This window comes from Anser cygnoides, chromosome 2, assembly GCF_040182565.1.
Source record: "Anser cygnoides isolate HZ-2024a breed goose chromosome 2, Taihu_goose_T2T_genome, whole genome shotgun sequence".
NCBI lineage: Eukaryota > Metazoa > Chordata > Aves > Anseriformes > Anatidae > Anser > Anser cygnoides.
In genome coordinates, this window is record NC_089874.1 from 110,388,492 (window position 1) to 110,409,949 (window position 21,458).

General features: G+C 37.2%; 1 protein-coding gene across 2 annotated transcripts in view; it reads left to right on the forward strand.

The window, feature by feature from the left end:
- Positions 1-21,458, forward strand: part of LAMA1 (laminin subunit alpha 1) — a 107,316-nt gene that overhangs the window by 20,916 nt on the left and 64,942 nt on the right. For both annotated transcript variants that reach the window (XR_010829615.1, XM_048077079.2), the window contains exons 3-10: positions 968-1,080; positions 8,599-8,841; positions 12,985-13,164; positions 16,611-16,700; positions 17,160-17,277; positions 18,384-18,562; positions 20,012-20,117; positions 20,593-20,753. Coding sequence is in view for 1 of the 2 variants with exons in the window: in XM_048077079.2 (XP_047933036.2) it covers positions 968-1,080; positions 8,599-8,841; positions 12,985-13,164; positions 16,611-16,700; positions 17,160-17,277; positions 18,384-18,562; positions 20,012-20,117; positions 20,593-20,753 (1,190 nt within the window). In the remaining variant the exon portion in view is untranslated. The remainder of the gene's footprint in view (positions 1-967; positions 1,081-8,598; positions 8,842-12,984; positions 13,165-16,610; positions 16,701-17,159; positions 17,278-18,383; positions 18,563-20,011; positions 20,118-20,592; positions 20,754-21,458) is intronic.

Below are 21,458 nucleotides of genomic sequence, written 5' to 3' on the forward strand. Positions count from 1 at the left end.
TCCTCGTAAGACTTGTTCTCCAGACCCCTCACCAGCTTGGTCGCCCTTCTCTGGACTCGCTCGAGCACGTCCATGTCCTTTCTGTAGCGAGGGGCCCAAAACTGAACACAGTACTCGAGGTGCGGCCTCACCAGAGCCGAGTACAGGGGCACAATCACTTCCCTCGACCTGCTGGCCACACTGCTTCTTATACAGGCCAGGATGCCGTTGGCCTTCTTGGCCACCTGAGCACACTGCTGGCTCATATTCAGCCGACTATCCACCAATACTCCCAGGTCCTTCTCGGCCAGGCAGCTTTCCAGCCACTCATCTCCCAGCCTGTAGCTCTGCTTGGGGTTGTTGCAGCCCAGGTGCAGGACCCGGCACTTGGCCTTGTTGAACTTCATGCAGTTGACCTCAGCCCATCGCTCCAGCCTATCCAGATCCTCCTGCAGAGCCTTCCTGCCCTCGAGCAGATCGACACACGTACTTAGCTTGGTGTCATCTGCAAACTTACTGAGGGTGCACTGGACGCCCTCATCCAGATCATCGATAAAGATATTAAAGAGGACCGGCCCCAGTACCGAGCCCTGGGGGACTCCACTAGTGACCGGCCTCCAACCAGATTTGACTCATCATGATGTTGTCATCATCATTTTTGTTTTTGTTTTCCTTTGTTTTGTCTTGTACTCTTTGACCCTTTCCCATAAATACAAAGTGCATTGGGGTCAAATACTGTTTGCTTTTAGTGTCTCAAACACATGAGTGAAGCTGCCTTTAAGCAAAGGACTGACAGAAAGCACAAACACCTTAAATCACCATTAAGCACTGCAGAATCCAATGACAGCCTTTTTGTCTCGAGGCAAATTTCAGCTTTTACTTTGTGGCAGAGGAAATTATACTCTGCATGAAGTAAATGTACTGGGTCAGAGAAAATAGCTTTAGATGTATTTTCAATAGATGTTTAATTTTTTTTTCTTTAAAACAGAGCAGCACCCAATTTCTAGTGCAATTGATGGTACCAATAATTGGTGGCAAAGTCCCAGCATTCAGAACGGGAGGCAGTACCACTGGGTCACCATCACCTTGGATCTAAGGCAGGTGAGTAACATTTACCTGAGTGTCTGTCACTTGTTGAGTGTACAATATAAGTCTATGCAATTTATTGCAGGTATTCAGTGTTTAGATAGTTGGATATGTAAGTTAGAAATTTAACAGCACATAATTAAAGCTGGATAGTTAAACCTTATACAAACTGATTTTAAACAGGTGTGTTTTTCAATTATTATTAAGGAGCATCTTAAAGATTTTATTCCTATCAGCCTGGAATGGAAGTGACTGTGTTTTCAAGCAATATAGGTCATGGAGTGTTGTAATTCATGGCATAGCAACAGTTGTATATGTGTGGACAAGAGTTTACACCAGTGTTTGCTTTGTCTTGATAACCTTCCTCTGGCTGTCCTTGCTATCTTTCCCCTGACAGTCCTCTGCTATTGTTTTTCTCTGCTTTTGATTTCATGCAAGTTGCTTGAAGTCTGAGTTACTGAAGATATTTTCAAGCAGAAAACGGTATTTTCAAGGTGTAATTGTCATAGGCACAAATTTTATATATGAGGATGCATCTTTTTTTTTTTTAAACTATATCAGCCTTTCACCTGATCATTGTACAGTCTTGTAGTAAAAGAGTAGTGATTTAGAGTAGAACATAGCAGAAACATTTAACATTTACTACAAGAAAAAACACACAATACACTTGCAAATATGAACTCTTCCAATCAATAAGCATTGTAACTCTGATACTGAGTTTAGGAGAAGGAAAGAAAAGTTAAGTGACAGGAATAAATGTACTCGCATCACTTACCTGACAGTAAGATCTCAAGATATCTTAAATATGGAAACCTGTTAATGCAATACAATGATCAGATTGAAGTGTAAAATGTCAGAAAAGTTCAGCTGCAGAATCTCCAGAACCCTGGAAACGTAGGCTTTCATGTCAGTTGTTTGATATGATAAGGACTTGAAGACCACATAAAATAGGACAAAGTGTTGCTGAAAGAGAAGTTGATTTGCCACTTTCTGTGCTTCTCTTCTGACTGGTTCTGGTCACTCTTTTGTTAGAAGGAACATTAGAAAGAAATGTTCTATATTCCTTCTGTGGACGTTTAATGTTAGCTATCCTGCACAGTTAGAAGGTAGAGGTCTGAAGCAGAGATTTCTGACCATGGGAAGGATGGAACTATCTGTACAGAGATTGATTCCTCAGCTTCGGCACTTAATGACAAAAAAATACCAACAGAAGCTTAGAGGTATTTGCCCCTTCTTGTAGCTGGTAAAATTCTTATGTGGGAGGCTGCCAGGCTGCACAGATGATTCCCTAATTTGTTGGTTTGTGTGCTAGGCATGGAAGAATCAAGTCTCCTACCCTGCCCCAAATAAAGACAAAATAATTTCTGAAGAAAATGTTTTTTCCTTTAATTTTTCTTTTTCTTTGAACAGATCTAAGCTATTTGAATATCATAGGTCAGCAATTCACAGATTATTAATATGAATTAATATTAATTTGCAACTTCATTTAATATGAATTCCGAAATGAATTGAAATTAATAATTCCGAACTCTTAGCTTTGTTACTAGCTAAGAAATGCATACTTGGTGCACAGCTGGTAACAAGCTTTTGCAAGATTGCTAGACTCTGAATGAAGGTTATTTTTAATGTTAAAACAGAAGGTTTAACTTTGATGTTTTAAAAGAAGCATGTTTTAAAATGAAGCATAGGCTAAACAAGTGCCTAGTTTCCTCTTTAATTAGAAAGCTGAACTATTAGGAAAATAATCATACTGTATCTTTTGTCATTGACAGGTTTGGAAAGGACTTCTTTGTTTGGATAGTTGACTTTGTGTTTGGTTTATAAATGGACAAACAGGAAGGAAAAATGAAGGAGGGAGTGAGGATTTCATTTTTTTCCTCCTAGAACATTTTTACTTTGGAAACAGACCAGCTGAACTGCCCTCTAAATCTTAGCCCTGTTGATGTTTCTCCAAATAAGTATCTTTCCTCTCCTGTTGCACACTGTTTCACTGATTTGATTTGAAAAGTTTACCCTGAGGGGTCTTTCTTCTGTGTTTTCCTCAGACAGTTTGAGAGAGAGAAGGCATCTAGGGCTATGCAATGTGAATGTAAATTGCTGCTCTGCAAGGAAGGATTTGGTTAATAAAGAATGCTTGAAGTCAATAAGTTATTAGAGCTGACTTGGTGTCCTTACTTTAACCGAGTCAGCACAAGTAAAAAATAGCAAAGAAAAAACATATGAAGGGCCCTAGTGATTTTAGTAACTGTTTACTTCACAAGTTTTATTTTGAATGAGCTAAAATACTCCTCTAGAACCTTTAAAGGTATTTCTGAAAGTCAGTATCTCTAACTATATGCATTACTTTGTCTCTTTAGCATTGGTACTTTCTTTTAAATTTCAAGCTTTGTGCATTAAATATGTCGAAGAGCATATTGAAGTCTTTAACTTTCCTTGGCAGAATATAGAATAGATTAATACCCCTTTGTGATGTGAAGAATCTGATTATTGCTCATTATTCTTGACTAATTACTAGAAGTTATAACAATAAGAAAAATGGGTTGTTTTTTGGCATTGTTACTAATGTACAGCAGAGAGGCACAACCCAGCAATGGGGTTGGTGAGTGCAGGAGTGCAGGCTCAGCTGGTGAATATGGGGAATATACTGGTGGAAATTGTGTTTCCACCCCAGTTTATCTTACGTATATATATTCTGGCTACAGTCTCTGTCTGTTGGCTGTATTCATCTCTTTGCTCAAAGCTGAAGGGGGCAGAGAATATTCCTTCAGCTAATATTCTACCTTGCAGTTAGTTTATTTAGTCTAAAAACATTTGGACTGAAGAGCAGCTTGGTGGAATCTCAGTAAGAAAAGAGAGCTGACTAATACACTCCAGATCAAAAGTGCTGTTTTGATCTTCCTCCTTCAGAATTTCTATTTCTATTATAACTAATGCTAAGCATTTTGTAAGGGTAGCTGGTGGCTACATCACAGTTCTGTAGCTCATATGGATCATAAAAACCAGGTACATATATTCTGTCATGCCTTTCAGTCTTCCCAGGACCAAATGTATCATAGTTGGAAAGACATTTTTTTCCTTTCCATTTAAAAATGTATAGCAAAGATCCAGAGCTGGGGAAAGAGTAGTTTAGCAATGAGATGTAGTATTGATGTACAAGATACCAACATTTAATTTATGATCTCATGCTTTCTACACTGGCAGTTCTACAGAAACAAAATACACAGCTGTTCTCAGGACAGCTATTTTGCAAAATGATAATGAATTAAAATAAATACCGACTATTACAAATGCCAGTTGTGTGCTTGTGCCAATAATAAAATATTTCTCCATCACAGCATTAAATGAATATTTTCCATAGTATTATTAATGTGTTTCAGACTTTCAAAAGTATTTACGGGTGCTTAGTGCTAGGCATAGCAGAATGGCACAAATTTGTATCCCACAAAGTTCTTGAATTGTAAAGCAAGACCAGTTGTTCTTGGAAGATCTCAAGTATGAAGTTGTGAAAACATCTCTGCTTTGATAAAGTCATAGCTCATGAATATTTCATGAATGCTGGATTACAATTCAGAGACTGTGAAAGTAATTTGCAGTTTCTGCTATTAGAAAGTCAAATATAACGTAAATAATATTATGATATATATACTGAGCTTTCATATTGAAATCACTTGGCAAGAAGAGGTTACTGTCAGGACAAACCCTTTGCTGATATAAAAAAGATACAGTTCTCTTGACTAGATCAATGCTAATTTACTGTATGTGGCAAGTTTCTTTAAAGTGTTGTTATTGCTATAAAGCTGATGATGCAAAATTCAGGGTGCTCGCTTATCTGTACTTTCTTATAATACACTGCTTGAATAAAATTAACTTCTATTCCAAAACAATGGTTGCACAGGAGCAAAATGTAGCAAGCAATTGCTAGGTCTCAGATTCTTACTATTTGTATGAACAATACAGACTGATACTCAGAATATCCCTTCATGTAGTCTTCTACTCTGAGTGTTCGCACAGATTCATTCATTTTAGACTTTCTGGATTCAGAAAGGAAAATGAAATCAGAGAAAAAGAGGCTTTTTTTGGTAACTAGCTCTATATGTATTGACAACATTAAGCAGAAAGGTTTTTTGAGTTTTACTTAAACTACAGAGTAATGTTAGTTGTAACAAGCATTTTCACCACAGGACATGTCATGCCATTTTGAAAAACACACTTAGCTGTTTTATTACATTGCCTTCCTGCACTCAGCATGAAGGAAAGATTTAGCTGAATTTATAAAATTAGAATAAACCGATCTGTTAAACTAATCTGAAATTTAGAAAAAAATTATCTTTTGGGACTTATCTTTCCCTTTAACTTTTCACTTGTGGAGACCAGGGCTCAAATAGTTATGAATAGACAGCATATCTTCCCTTACTGTTCTGTCAAACTAAGTAAATTGAAAAATGTAACTGGAAGTCTTTATCCAAAAAGACTACTGGAAAAATTGTGCTTGCTAGGACCTGTATAGGTTTCAGAGTACTGACCGTGCCCTTGGAAATAGGAACATTTGGCTAGCATCTGCTGTGTGGTCACTGCTAGCAGCATCTTGAGCAAAAGAGTAGGCAAAAGTGCCTGATGAATGGGGGAAAAGGGTTTATTTGCAGATTGGTTTCAAGAACATAGCACCTGATGTTACTGGATCTGCATTCAGGGAAACAAAGTTACTAGAAAGGCTAAAGAAAGTAGAAGTGATGTGTTATGTTGGTATTGCTGCTACAAAGGTGTTCTTCAGTACAGGTTTATTTGGCTGATCTTTACAGTCAGGATTGAAATGCCTGTAAAATGACACTTCTAATCTATGGCTGCTTGGGAACTGCTAACCTGCTTTGGCTTGCCCTTTTTACCCTTGCAGCTCAATAAGGAAATGAGTCCTGGGAAAGCTATACAGTCAGATTAAAGCATACAAATCATTAGCTTTTGCCACACGGCTCAAGTTTATCACATGGCCAGTTTGTGGACAGTGAATGAACGTGCAGAGTGGGAAGAAACTGCCCTCAGTGACGTTTGAATGTGGAGACCTCATTAAAGTAAAAATCTTTAAGGAAGTACTCTGAGGATGTTGGAGTCAGTTTGCCTTACAGGGAGTCCTGGTCCATTTTAGGTTGCAGAGGCTATGGGATATGAGGTCTCCCAAGCCAAAGTTGACACTCCTTAAAATGTCTTCATCTGCAAATGCTGGGGACACCTGAATCCCTTTTGCTAGCTTTCTTCTCTTGTTTGGGAACGTAATCCCCGAGAATATAACTTCTACTGGCAGGTTGGCTTGTGATTTCTTGATTGCAGGAGCATTTATGCAGTATCCTTTCATTTATATATTTAACCTATATAGTTTCAGGGACTGACAAATTTTCTTGAGCTTGCTGACATTCAAGTATCCTGTGAATTTACCTAAGTATTTTTAGGTATTTACGGGCTATATGTGGAAGAGACAAGAAAATCCAGAGGGAAAAGAGGCAGTGTTTTTTTACACAGGCTGACTATGCATACTTAAACGGTTACAGACCATTCATTATTTTCTGAATGCCTCTTTTGGGTTCTTAATTTCAAATATATTCATTTCAGCTCTCAGTGAATTGAGTACATGGAGGAAAAATCAATCACTAAAAGACTTGAGAACCAGACATGGCTACTTTTCTGAAAAGAAACCACATTGGTTTTAAAGGATACATCAGTTAAAATGAACTGCTCTGGAAGTTGCTCTGAGAAATTTTATCTTTATATGGTTCTTCCCCTCACCAAGAAACTTGATATTTAAAATAAATTTCATCTACATACTCTTGCATGAAAATATCTTCGGCTTTTATTTCTGCCTGCAGTTACTGTGTGATGAAGGATAACTCATTGTTACTGGTTGGAACTGGATTTAAAACTAGCCACATCAGCTGCAGAATGTAATCGGTCTTGAAAAATCTCGGTGTAATCAGAAGTAGATCATTTGTTGTTCAGCCAACTGTGTAATAAGTAGGGAAGTAGTTTAGTTGATGATAGCAAACAGAAAAATAAATAAATAAAAATAGACCAGCTGATTATCACATATTATATTATGTCTGATTTTAATCAAAACCAAGATTGTTTGACTTTTTTAGATATTAAATCCAATAAGTCAGAATTTGAAGATGTGTAATCATTTTTTTCCATCTCATGTCTGCAGATTTCCTAAGCAAAGCTCTGTTCACTTGTGCACACAATGTAATTACTCTTTATTTGTGTATGTTTATTTTTCCATTTGACAAAACTGAAATCTGTTTTTACATGGCAAGTGTTATTCTTGCTCTGGCTTTCTTCAGGATTGTGAAACAAAACCAACAACAACAAAATACAAAACAAACACAACCCCCACCCCCCAGTACATTAAAAAATGTCTGAAAGAAATTGTAGGAATTACAATAATTATAACAGCTAACCAAGCAAGTGGTCCACTGTAGTGAGAATACAGACCTCTGCGATGGTTAAACAGCATGGCATTTTTCTTTATTCTAAATGTGGCTTCATAATATACTGCATGTAAAACATTAAACTCTTATAAGGAGTCTTATCAATTTGCAAAGACAGCCTTTTGTGAGGTGATGTATTAGTTAAGGAAGAAGATAGTAGTTTCGGAGTAAGAGCATTTCAGTGCTAGTGGCTGATGATGTAGCTAGTTGGGGTTCAGCACAGGTTATCTAGCTGCCACAACAAGGTCACTTAAAAGGTGATATAAACTTATTTACTGCCCTGCCTTCTCAGAGAAGTGCAGAGCAATGCTGTTGTGGGGATAGAGTTTTCACTTTGGACACAGAATAGTTAAAAAAACAAAAAAACACAACACCTCAAGGTTATGCATATAGCTGAGAGATTCCATATCTTAAAAGAACTACTTAATTAACATTATCATATTTATATTTGTCATATTCACTTTATTTATCTATGTACATTTTCAGCAGTGTCTGTAAGTAGCCTTGTGCTTAAATAATTCAACACAGAATGGAAATGGAATGCACGGAGATTTTTAATATAGGATGTAAAAAGCTTATCATAAATGCTATTACCAGAAGGATTAAACTCCAAGCTAAAATAAATGTGAAACAAAGAATTGTTTTGGCTGCAGCTGTTGTTTTTTTTTTTTAAAAAAAAAGAACCCACTTCTTTGAAGCCTTCACTGGTTCAAAAAAGCTAAATAGCACACTTCCCTTAGAAAGACTGTTACTCCCAAGTAATCCTGAAATCAACTTTGTGTGTAACTATACATATGTATATATATATTTCAGTTTGCTTTTTTGTAATGTTTACAGTTTTGACAAAAAATGATACATATTTCCATTATTATCGTAAAAGATTAATCTGGCCTTTGGTCAGAAGCTTATGCAAAAGTTTTATCTAGGGCCAGTCTACCAAATTTTACCCTCTCACCACGCAAATTGCATACTGCCTTTTAGTTAATTTTAGCAGTTGGCCTCTTGCGGTCTTTCACAGCAGAATGAAGTGTTAAAATTTTCTTCTTGCATTTTTTTTTAGGTCTTTCAAGTTGCATATGTCATCATCAAATCTGCTAATGCTCCACGACCTGGAAACTGGATTTTGGAACGCTCCATACATGGCACAGAGTTCAGACCATGGCAGTACTATGCAATTAGTGACACAGAATGTTTAACCCGTTATAATATCACACCAAGAATTGGGCCACCAACATACAAGAGAGATGATGAAGTGATCTGCACCTCCTATTATTCCAGACTAGTTCCCCTGGAACATGGAGAGGTACGTTTGTTTTTGCACTTGTGGTTTGCGAGTGTGAACACGGACTGATTGCAACTTGAAAACACTTGAATTCCAATTACAGAGTTCATTGCCCTCAGCACTACCAGATGATCTGTTATTCTTCTTCAATGATACTATCTTTACATCATGTACCAGTATAGCAAACTTTTAAAAGTTGGGATAAAACATGTCTTTGGCTCTACACATTCCTATTACTAAACTCTTTGTTTTCTCTCTCTCTCTCTCTCCATAATTTGATGGTGGCTATTAACTGTGAATTATTAGTTGCTTTATCCTATGAAAGACTACAACAGAGGCTCTATGTTCTGCCAGGTTTTTCATTTAATAAAGAAAATCCCTGTGTTAGGAACACCTGGTCGTGAGATAAAGCTGCAAACACCGTTGAAATGCTCGGCACAGCTGGAACTCCTAAACTAGCCTTGGCATTGTTTCAGGGATGAAGCATAATTAAAAGAGCTATGAGTTGTGCAGACTCACTGTTGATTGTTCGTTCTTTTAGCAAACTCTATTCATGGTATTTGTGTAATTTATTTCATAGAGGCAGCCACATAATGAAATGATACATTAAAACCAGTGGTTATTCTATCGTGAATGCTATCATGTAAGAGCATGATAATAAATGCAGTGTTATCCCGTGGAGAATGCTAGTAACTGTTAGCTTCATAGGAGCCACCATGTATTTATTTATTGCTTAAAAAAAAAGAGTGGAGTTAAGGGCTGAACTTTGTCAAGCTTTTTCACATGAAATTATGTTTCAGCAAGACAAAACCAATGAAATTCAGGTGACATCAAGTCCCGTTTATTTTAAACAAATTTTTGTTTCAATGATATAAACATATCCCCTACAGATCAAATGGAACAGACAAAGAAACTTAACCTGGCTTTTACGACAGTTAATCAGAAAGCTCTTAGGCTGACTGTGTACAAACAGTGCCTCTTGTAATAGGCTGATAGGTTGTCCAGCTCCAACCCAGAAATGATGGAGGTTCAGATTAGTGACTTTTCTTCTCATTTATTTTTCTTCAGGTACACAGAACTGTGTGGCACAAATATTATCAACAGCCTTATCCAGAACATTGCTTTTTTTCTAAGTGCAATGGCATAAAAACATAACATAAGAACAAATAAATTGACAGAACTAAATTTCTCTATACTACATAAATAAATGTTGTTGTTCACAAAGAACAGACTGCTCCATTGTAGCTGGAAAAGTAGACAGGAATATTCCTGCACAGAGAATATCATAACCCGTATTAGTGAACTTTGGCACTTTTTTAAAAATATACATATTTAATGCTTAATATATTGGACAGAACCAATTATAGAATGTAAGTATGGGGCTCTATGAAGTTCTACGCAGCAGCTGATGTCTACAGATACCTGTCTTGTATCCAGTACTTGTTAGCAAGCTGCTGTCATGCACTTTGCTTGTAGCGCTCTGGTGTAAAAGAACTGATAGGTTAAATGACCACATGTCTAAATGTGGATATAACTTAACAACATTTAGCTAAATCAGACATTTTGCCAGTTTGGCTGCTAGATTTTTCACAGGTTTAAAGAGGTATAACTGCACTATTGTATACTCTGTTGTTAACCTGATTAATACTGCTTGAAGATCTTCTTACAGATCTTCAAGAATATTCTGCTTCTGGAAATTTATGTAATGAAGTCAGGATTTACTATGATTCCAAGGCTCAAACTACAACTGCTGGAAAATGTTCTTCAATTAGGGAAGACAAATAAAACAAAAATGTATAATTGAAGTATATCAGCATATGTAAGGCATATATAAACAATATGTAAGTGGTATTTTAGCCAAATACAGCAGTGTACATGGAGAATCTTAAATTTTCTTCCTTAATGTTTTAGTATCTGTCCCTACTATTTCTTCCTTTTCCTGGTAGAAAGGATTCCTCTATTGTCTCTATATAAATTACAATGTATTATTACAGAACTTCTACTGGTCTGGCCAGTAGATAAGTTTAGAATTAAAATGTGAATAAAGTTACACTTTTCATCATTTGAACACACTATTCATGAACAGAGAAAATATGTATTCCCAGAGAACTGGAGCTTCAGGCAGGAGAGACTATCGAAAATGAAATGGCTTGTGTCATGCAGGAGGTAAGGCCAGTTGGCTGTAAAAGACCTTTTTAGGTCTCTTTAGATCTCTAGAGCCTAAATGGTAAGAAGGAAACACAGCATGCTAGAACTAACACCATGGTTGTATCCTTCTCTCATTATGAAAATGAAAGGATTGCAATGAGCTCAGCAAATTCTACGTCTGTAATGAATGCCAAATGAGAGCAGGATATGATCCACAATGCTACAGTTGGGCTTATGTACAGTGAATTTATATGTACATATTTTTTTTACAGTGGAAGCAATGCAATGTTATTTGAATATTTGGCCAACAGTTCTGTCTCGTAAATCCCATCAAAAAACATGACTTCTGAATGAATATATTGCAGCAGTTTGCGTAGAGAAAACAGACTGAGATGGGTGGGCATGTTCTGTTTTCAGTTGCATACAACACAGGTACAAGAAGGAGTAGTCTGTTCTATATGTCTCTGACAGATGATGAAAGAAGTGATCTGAAACTGCAACAAGGAAAATATGCTTCAGAGATAAGGAGAATTTCTAACAATAAAACAAGGAAAGGACAGTAGTATGTTGCCTTGGAAGACTGCAGAGCAACCATCAACAATGGTCTTCAAGAACAGATTGGTCAAACATCTGACACAAGTTTAGTTAATCCTGGTTTGGGATTGTCTAGATATTCTAGAGGAATTCTCTGTTTCTGTGAGAGCTGAATATTATATAAGGTGATTCTAGTTTGCCGGATCTGACCTGGAAAAAGTTTTTGGTTTCGTAACTGTTGTTTTGCAGTTGGAAAATGGATGATGATTAGTTTCTAAATGGGCTATCAGAAAAGTGAAATTCTTCAAACATGTTATATTAGAATATTTAGAAATAAGGGTGATAGACCATAAATGGCAAAAGTATATAGCTGAGAGTGTGAACTCCGTTGCCAGACTCTGTATATTTTTGAAATAACACGATTGCTGTCTGTGAAGTCCCTAGTTGTGCAGAAGTAAACTACTTTTTTTTTTTTTCCATTTTAAATTTTTAGTAATATTTTCAGGAGAAATATTTGACAATACTGGACAAAGGTCAAACTATAAATCCAAGAGTAGTATATGAGACAAAATTGCTCTGCATAAATGAGGATGTGCTTTGCACTCTAAAATGTATCTGATGAGCCTAGTGTACAACCCTTTACTAGTTGAGGCGGACATCAGGTGTACTGTTTAACACTTTTTTGTGGTATTAGGGTCTCATATTGGAGTTTCTACCTCAAAATGTAGCACAAACTGTGTCATCTATGATTCTATGATCATATGAAACTACATCTTTGTGTGCTTTTAAGTTGCTTTGGAAAGAAGGAGGGAGCTGTTTCTGGAATAAGTTGCACTGCTTGATAACAAAAGCCATTTTACTGGGGCCAACTTGGGATTGTGTGAGATAGAGGAATGGAGACCAGATGGGTTGTTGTCGTGGTGGCAGCCTCCTGCTTTCAATTATCTGCATTGTGGCTTCCCACTGTGCTGTCATATCACTGAGTATTATTCGCTGACTGGGCAGCACTGTCCCAACACGATATAGGATTAATGACTCCACATTGAGCACATGCACAACATTATATTTTGCAATAAGATCTCTACAAATTGTTTACGAAAAATCTGTAAGGACAAAACCGTGCGTACGGACAGAGTTGCATGTTCCATGTCAATAAGGGAGAAGAAGGAAGACCAGGTAATTAAGGACTAGCTTGTGGTACTGCACTTCTCCATATGTTAACTCCACAAATGTCCAGGAGACATGAGACTTTACGATGAGCCAAGAATGGTGGTTTCAGAACTGTGTCAGTCAGGAAGTGGGAGTTATACCTGCAGGTGGAATGTGGGAAATAAAAAATAATTCCAGGTAATTCAACATCTCACCATCCTCAGTTGCTAGAAAACAAGCTTAAGTTCTATGTTTTTAATTCTCACACTAAGATGTTTGTTGTTGCAAATGGATCATAATTATGTTTATGATTAAGTCATACCCTCTTTCTAGATTCACACGTCACTGATCAATGGCAGGCCTAGTGCTGATGATCCTTCAGAAAAGCTTTTGGAGTTTACCTCTGCACGATACATTCGCCTACGACTGCAGCGTATTAGAACTCTTAATGCTGACCTCATGACTCTCAGCCATCATGATCCTAAAGAACTAGATCCCATTGTTACCAGAAGGGTAAGATGATTGTTCAGAAACACTTCTCAGTGTGGCAGAATGGGAAAGCCTTTTCTGATCTCTTTGAGGAAGTACTTGATCCTTGCCATTCACAGAGTTGTTTTATAAGTTGTTAACTACTTTTTGCTTTCCTTTGACTTCATTAGCAAAAATACCTTGTCAGAGACAACTTCAAGAAATAATTTTAAAGATAATTTTGTTTCTTTTTTTTTTTTTTAAATTTTGTTTGCTCAAATGATTTAAGCTAGGAATGTCATTTCTAATTCTCTATCAAAAAAGAAAAAATAGGGTCTGGCTAATGAAAGTGTCACTTGAGGTAGCTCAATTTCAGTACATTTTCTCATATGTTTTCAGTGCTTTGATCCATAAAAAGAATTATTTGTAAACCTTGCTATGGTGAATTTTGATGTCTGATAAGAGTTTTCTTCATTTTCTTTAAACCATTTTAATTTACTGTTTTCAAGCACAGAAATAATAATGCAAAACACCCAGAATTTTAACACTTAAGAGTTTTAAGTAATCTTTACACACTTGATATTGAAACTGGATTGGGTAGCTGGGTATAGAAGAGAAAAAGGAGCCTGGCTCTTAGCAGGCTTTGGTGGGTACTTTCAAGGCAGCCCCACTCTCATCTCCATCTAAGGTGCCTGTTCAGCTGCAGCATTTCAGAAGCACAAGATCTGGGTGTTCCGTTCGTTCCATCTGCCCCGTGGGGGAGTTGCTAGCACAGGGACTGCGTGCATGAGGATTAGGTGTCTGTTCCAGCTGTGCTTTGCTGGACGTAGGATAGCAGTTAACACAAAAGCTGAACAGGTGAGATATTCGTATGGAACAGGCTGGTAGATATTTAAGCCTTTCCATAATACTGTAATATCAAGAAATACACCCCAAAATGGAAGGCTTGAGATACAAACATGCAGTTTACTTGGGAAACAAGGGTGCTGAGGATAAGCATACCCATTGCCTTCATAACGTACACTGCTGTATAATCCAGGGCTTAGTACTAATTTACCCAGCAGGATTTAGTGCCGCTTTGCATGAACAGCTACACATCTTCATCTCCATAAGACATGGGTTTTACTGGGCCAGAGTTCTCATGTCCTGATGTCTCACTTTGTGTCTCATCCATTGTGTAACCAATGACAACCAAGGTAGTCATTTCCAGCTTTCTGTATTCCATTTTTATTGTTTTTGAAGACTTTACATCCAGCTGTTGATACCAGTTTTATTGGTGTCTTGTATACAATCTTGCAAAAGGGCTGATGCAGAACTTTTCCAAGTGTTCAACAGCAGGTTTGTTTCTGTGTTTTGCTTCTTTTATTTATTTCTCTCTGTAGCATTTGGTTAGCATTAGTCTCTTGTTCAACTTCAAGCTGCACACAGCTGCTGTGAGCCATACAGAGTATAAGCTTTAAGAAAACAACAGAAAGGAGGGTGAAGCAGGGAATGCAATGAGCTTTTTCTGTACTAAGAAATACAGCTCTGCTTCTGGTCATCCTCCTACCTTTCTCAGTCTGGACCTCTTCTCTGTAGTTAAGGACTTATTGGTCATAAAATTTTTATTTATTTATTTATTTATTTTTAATCTTAAATCATGCTTATTATTGTAGTTTTTTTTCTTTAATGTTATAATAAAAATTTAAACAACTAAAAAATTAAATATTCAAAGAGGCTAGTTTGCTCCAGCTCCAAGATCCTTCAGCGAAATAACAGTCCATGGAGTCAGCAGGTCTGACCACCCAGGGCCACCTCCTCATCCTGAAGCAGATGACCGTAGGGTTTTTAGATCTGAGAGTCTTGACCTTTTTACTTAGAAGTGTGGTCAAAAAATATTTTTTTTCATTCCCCTGAAGTACTAGTACATACTTCCCAGGATACACACAGGCCAACCACGTTGATAGTGCAGCTGTAACTGAACCCAGATGGTCATTTCCTGCCTCTTCCTTGCCTTGAAAATTAAATCTTTTCCTTATGTATGTATGCGCTTTTGCTCACCACATTGCAATATTAATGGATTCTATTCTGCTGTATCACCAATTTTAAGCTAAAAGTTTGGATAGCCTAATACACTGCCTCAGAAAAGGAAGTGCACAAAGTGATTTTAAGGGAGGGTATAGTTCCCATTTTAGGAAAGCACACTTTTACTTCACAAACTGAAATTCAAATATAGCATTTTGTTATGCTGCATGGATTTTGTAGTGGAAAAAGCTTCTTTTACAAGCACATTTTGGCTACAGTTGGTGGTCTTTCCTGAAACTTAGGAATGGTGCGTTATTTAAAGTTAAAACTTAGTTGTTTTGTACCACCGAGGAAAAACATAGGAAAAAAAAAAAACAAATGGAAGGTTTCCCTCAGCTCAATGATCTGGACGACGGGATTGAGTGCACCCTCAGTAAGTTTGCAGATGACACCAAGTTGGGCGCAAGTGTTGATCTGCTTGAGGGTAGTAGGAGGGCTCTGCAGAGGGATCTGGATAGGCTGGACCAATGGGCCGAGGCCAACTGTATGAAGTTCAACAAGGCCAAGTGCTGGGTCCTGCACTTGGGTCACAACAACCCCATGCAACACTACAGGCTGGGAGATGAGTGGTTAGAAAGCTGCTTGTCAGAAAGGTACCCGGGAGTATTGGTTGACGGCCAGCTGAATGAGCCAGCAGTGTGCTCAGGGGGCCAAGAAGGCCAACGGCATCCTGGCTTGTATCAGGAATAGTGCAGGCAGCAGGACCAGGGAAGTGATTGTCCCTCTGTAATCAGCTCTGGTGAGGCCATACCTCAAATATTGTTTTCAGTTTTGGACCTCTCACTGCAAGGACATTGAGGTGCTGGAGCATGTCCAAAGAAGAGCAACAAAGGTGGTGAAGGGTCTAGAAAACAAGTCTTACAAGGAGCAGCCGAGGGAGCTGGGGATATTTAGGCTGCAGAACAGGAAGTTCAGGGGAGACCTTACTGTGCTCTATTGTTACCCTAAAGGAGGCTATAGCAAGGTGGGAATTGGGCTCTTTTCCCAAGCACCAAGCGATAAGATAAGGAAATGGCCTTTAGTTGCGCCAGGAGAGGTTTAGGTAGGTTATTAGGAAATTATTTTCACTAAAAGGGTTATGAAGTATTGGAACAGGCTGTCCAGGGAAGTAGTTGAGTTACCATCCCTGGAGGTCTTCAAAAAAACATGTAGATGTAGAGCTTAGCGACATGGTTTAATGGTGGACCTGGCAGTGCTAGGTTAAAGGTTGGACCAGATGATCTTAGAGGACTTTTCCAACATAAATTACTCTGTGATGCTATTCTATTGTTCTAAGTGACAGAAATTCATAGTATTTCCTTGACATATTTTAAGTCACAAAATAATAGAATGCTGGCATTTTATTATGTAGGAGGGAAGATATATATACAGAGAGAGATGTCTTTTAATCATTCTTTTCATTCTTTTTTCATCTTTAATTTTTGTAGTACTACTACTCAATAAAGGACATCTCTGTTGGTGGCATGTGTATTTGTTATGGCCATGCTCGAAGCTGCCCCTTGGATGAAATCACAAAGGTATTCTTTGATCTCATTGATCTATTTTTACAGAACAACTTATCCAATTTAGACAGGGCTTTGCCTAAGGAGAATGGGAAAGAGAAGGCTAAAGTACTACATAATGCATATAAATTATTTGCTATAATTTTCTTCCTTTTCTTTGTAATCTTATCTGGGTCTCTGGTAATGTAACTTTTTTGAAGGGAATTCTTACTTTGGCATTAAAATTAAACAACTTGAAGGGCATTACAAGCAATAGTCTGAGTTGCAAAAGGAGGAGTTTCACTGTTGTAGAAAAGCTACTCCCCAGTAATTGATGTAGTGTGGTTGAGTAGTCTAGTGCTAATTGATCAGTATTTATGAGTGTTGACATTTTTTGGAATAAATCAGATATTAGGCAGACTTATGAGAACATTGAGTAAATTATCCATTTAAAAAATATTTAAAGAAAATGTTGTGTTTTCTTCTGTTTCCTAGAAATTGCAGTGCCAGTGTGAGCACAACACATGTGGAGAGAGCTGTAACAAATGTTGTCCCGGGTACCATCAGAAGCCATGGAGACCAGGAACCATTTCTGCAGGGAACAAATGTGAGAGTAAGTATGCACTAAGGCTTAAATAATTTCATAAAGGCTTATTACACTCTTGTTTGAGGTTGCTTTTCATACAGATCTACACTGATTCCCCCAAATATCCCCAAACTACTAACTGTCTTCATGGAGTAGGAGGCCTACTTAAAACCTTAACTATTTAGATGATTTTAAATATTCTGTCTAATGTGACTGCCTGGCTAATGGAAGTGTCATGCAGCAAAACTTTCAGAAAGGATGAGACAAAAGAGACTTGGGGATTTATTATACTCCTGTAAAAACTAGCAGATTTTCATCAATCACTTTGTTAGCTACTTGAAATGCAAACTTCTTACTTGATAATAAATTTTGTCAGATAAAAAAACCAAAACACTTTGTTCTGATAACAAATCTTTTGAAAGAAAATCCTTGCTGGCCAATTACATTCCAGATTAGTTGATAGATTGACTTAGGCTGTGACAGTAGTTCAGCACAGATGACTGTCTCTAGGGCTAGCTAGTGTATTTTCCCTCTTCACACAACTAATGCCGGGCACAAGTTGCAGCCAATTAAGAACATACTAGATATACTTTTCCATTTGCAACTATGAATTTTCTTTTTAGTAGAAGTCTTTACACAATTTTCAATGCCACTGTTTGGAAAAGAAGTGTTTGTTTGGACTGAAAAGTATATTCTAACCGAAATCAAATGTATACTTACGTATCGGCACTGTTGACTTCTTAGACTTTTGTCTACAATACAAATAAGAGATGAATCAGGCAGATTTCCTTCTATAATACAGAGGACAGAAGATATAAGAGCAGCTAAAAGTAATAGCACACATCGCTATTGACATCACTCCTGAGAGGAGTGTGATCTGTGGAATACTGTTAAGAAGGGTGCTATTGAAGTGGTGACAGTGTTTTTGAAACGTGCTTACTTGCTAAGAAATTGAGTGTATTTGAGACTGCTGATGCATACAGCATGGTTAATGGAAAAAAAAATCACACATTTGAGATGAATTGATATGTTCTTCTACTTACAATTTCCTCTTTGAAAAGTGTCAGTGTTGTAGAAACTGTAATGTAATGTAAATTTTAAAAAAAGTGAATTTCTTTTCTATTTCTTCTTAGAGTGCAACTGTCATAACAAAGCAGAAGATTGTTATTACAACCAGAGTATTGCAGATCAGAAAAGGAGCATGGATATTCATGGCCAGTATATAGGAGGTGGTGTCTGTTTAAACTGTACTCAACATACTACTGGGATCAACTGTGAAATGTGTGCTGATGGATATTTTAGACCACACAAAGTAAGATTTGGAATATACCATTTTAACGTTCTTTGTACATTCATACATGTATTGTTATCCACTGTAGAATAACTAAAAACTGTACAGGATTTTTTTTATAAATCACATACCACCACAGCTTTCAGAGAAAAGCATAAAATGCTTGTCCAGTTGTGTGGAATGGCAGGTCTAATTGCTCTAAAAGAAGCTGTTGGAGAAGAAAAGAATAAGTAAATATGTTTTCCTAGTGTGGAAATATAGATGTGATAGGAAAACCATTTCTCCTGTGGATAAAGCTCTAAATGTGCCAGCACTGAAGATCTGATGTCTTCAGAAGTGCTAAAATTATGTACTGTCCTATACCAGCCCATTTCAATCAGTGTTTAAAAAGACCATCACATGGTTCTAAGGTCAGACTCTGACTCATGAGATACTGCAACAAAAATTCTTCTTCTTGACATGTTTATTGTAGAACATGTGGTCTATATGAGCCTGTCTACTTCCCAGTTTATTGACAAGTGTCCTTCTTTAAAAAAAATGACCTAAATGTCTCCACAAAAGACATTTTTTAATATATGAGTAACAGAATGTGAAGTTCTTGCAGTGTTAGAGGTGTCTGCATAAAGAAAGGTAGCGAATTAAATTTCTGCCCCACAAGGTCTTGCTTCAGCAGGTTCATACATATTTTCAAAAGCCCATGCTTTAGAAAGCTAGCATAAAGAGGTGCAGAGAGCAAGGGTGAGTGGTAGGAGTGTGGTTAGACAGCAGGTACAGTTCATCCAAAGGAGAATTAAACCTGAGTGTGAGATTCTCTAATTCACTTGTTTTAAGAAGCACTGAAATATTCAATTTGTGGCCAATATATATGTATCCAGAGGTCATTACTGATTTGCTTTACATCTGAAGTACTCAAAAGAAAACTTTAGGTTTCCCTTATGGAAAAGAAAATCCTTTCCATAAGTTACATTGCCTTATATTTCGAAGTTGTATAGATCATGAAGTTAGAATGAATCTTCATGAATATCTGTCCACCCATTGAATACAGAGCCAAGGATTTTTTTCATTTTCTTCTTCTTTGAACTAGAGTATCTTTGCAAAAAGCGTCCATTCTTGTCTTAAACATTTCCATAATCTTTGGCAAACCATCACAGTGGTTAACTGCTGTCACACTAAAAGATATATATTTAGGCTGAATGTGTCAAGCTTCAACTTCCAGCCATTAGAGTTACTGTACCTTTGCCTGTGCTATTGAAGACCAAATTTTGTTCCTGCATTTTTTTTCCTAGACTGCAATCTCCCCATCTTCTGTTTGCTAAAATTAAACAGATTGAGTCCCCTGATCTGTTGCTGTATACCAGTTTTTCTAGTCTTCATTTGTGCTAGTTCCAGCAATCCCAGACAAGAAACAGAAGTAACTTTATTTTTCAAGTTAATAACTTGAGAATGTGACAGAGAACATTTGTCTCATAGGTTTCTCCCTATGATGATCACCCCTGCTATCCCTGTGGCTGTGACCCATTTGGATCTTTGAGTTCTGACTGTGTTAAAGACGAGCACCATTCTGACTCACAGCTTGGTAAGGCAACAGGAAATATCTCCTCTCTAAACTTAAAATCTGGCTAATGTGTCTGGGCTGCGAAATATGAGGGAACTGTTTCTTGTTGTGAATGGCTGCCAGTTAGGTACCATTTCAGAACAACGGTGAATATTTAGAAAAGTGAGGTGAAAGATGTGTCAGGTCCCTGAATGTGGTCTTGTGTGGGAGATGGAAGGCTCTGACTATGTAAAGCAATATGAAGGATTGAGATCTAATATTGTTGTTCATGAATGCTGTTATAGCTGTCATAAAATCCATTCTGCTGCAGTCTCTGTGCATCTGGTACTCTGAACACAAAAAAATAAATGGTGAGACTGACATTATGTCAAGCGTCTGTGTGGAATTAACATGGAATAAAATAAAAAAGGGATGTTAAATTACTTGCGTGGTCTGAGACATCTTGAACCCAGCTTACTGCCTGCTCTTATTTGTTTATCAATTTTTGCTTTTCAAGGGATGTGGCCAGGTCAATGTCAATGCAGAGAAGGTTACACAGGAGAAAAATGTGACCGTTGTGCATTTGGGTATCGAGGCTACCCAAACTGCCTGCGTTGTAACTGCAGCCTAATTGGCAGCATTAATGAAGATCCATGCACAGAACCTTGTCTTTGCAAAGTGAGTATTAAAGTGATAATTTTTGCTTAAAAGGGAATCTGTGGATTAAATTTGTGATTTTTTTTTTTTTTTTAATAAGGAGAATTTATTCATTAACTAGAGATCTTTTATAACAAGTGACTTGGTGTCATAACTAGAACTCAGTAACTAGAACTTAAAATGACTATTCTCTGAACTGAAAATATTGTAAATTAAGTTGAACAGTTCTGTATGATATTTAGTGCTCTGTATGTTACTCTATAAAAAATGGGCCAGACTGACATTAAAATCAAATACTAATTGCACATGTGAGTGTGAGAGAATCACAGGGAGACTGACAGTGTGCCTAGCTGGGTTTGGTTTTAGGGATGAGCTGATGTTTCTCTTAAAAGACACTGATGACATGTAAAGAAAGGATGCGTTTATAAAATCTGCTTTGTGTGAAGTAACAATATGCATTTGGAAGGAATAATTATTGGAACAGTTAAATTAGACTGACGAATGAAATATGAGTTAATTATTTGATTACGAAATATGAACCATCAACAATTTTAACAAAAAAGATTTGCCACTACCTCTTTCATTTTTGGTAAATACCCAACCCTTTTGATATATCTTGCAGCTGTATATTCTGTTGAACTTCGTTACCAAGCTGCGTGGCAATATTTAAAGAAGTTACACACAATTTTCTGAACCGAATGTTAGCTAGTAGCTTATGTATTTGTT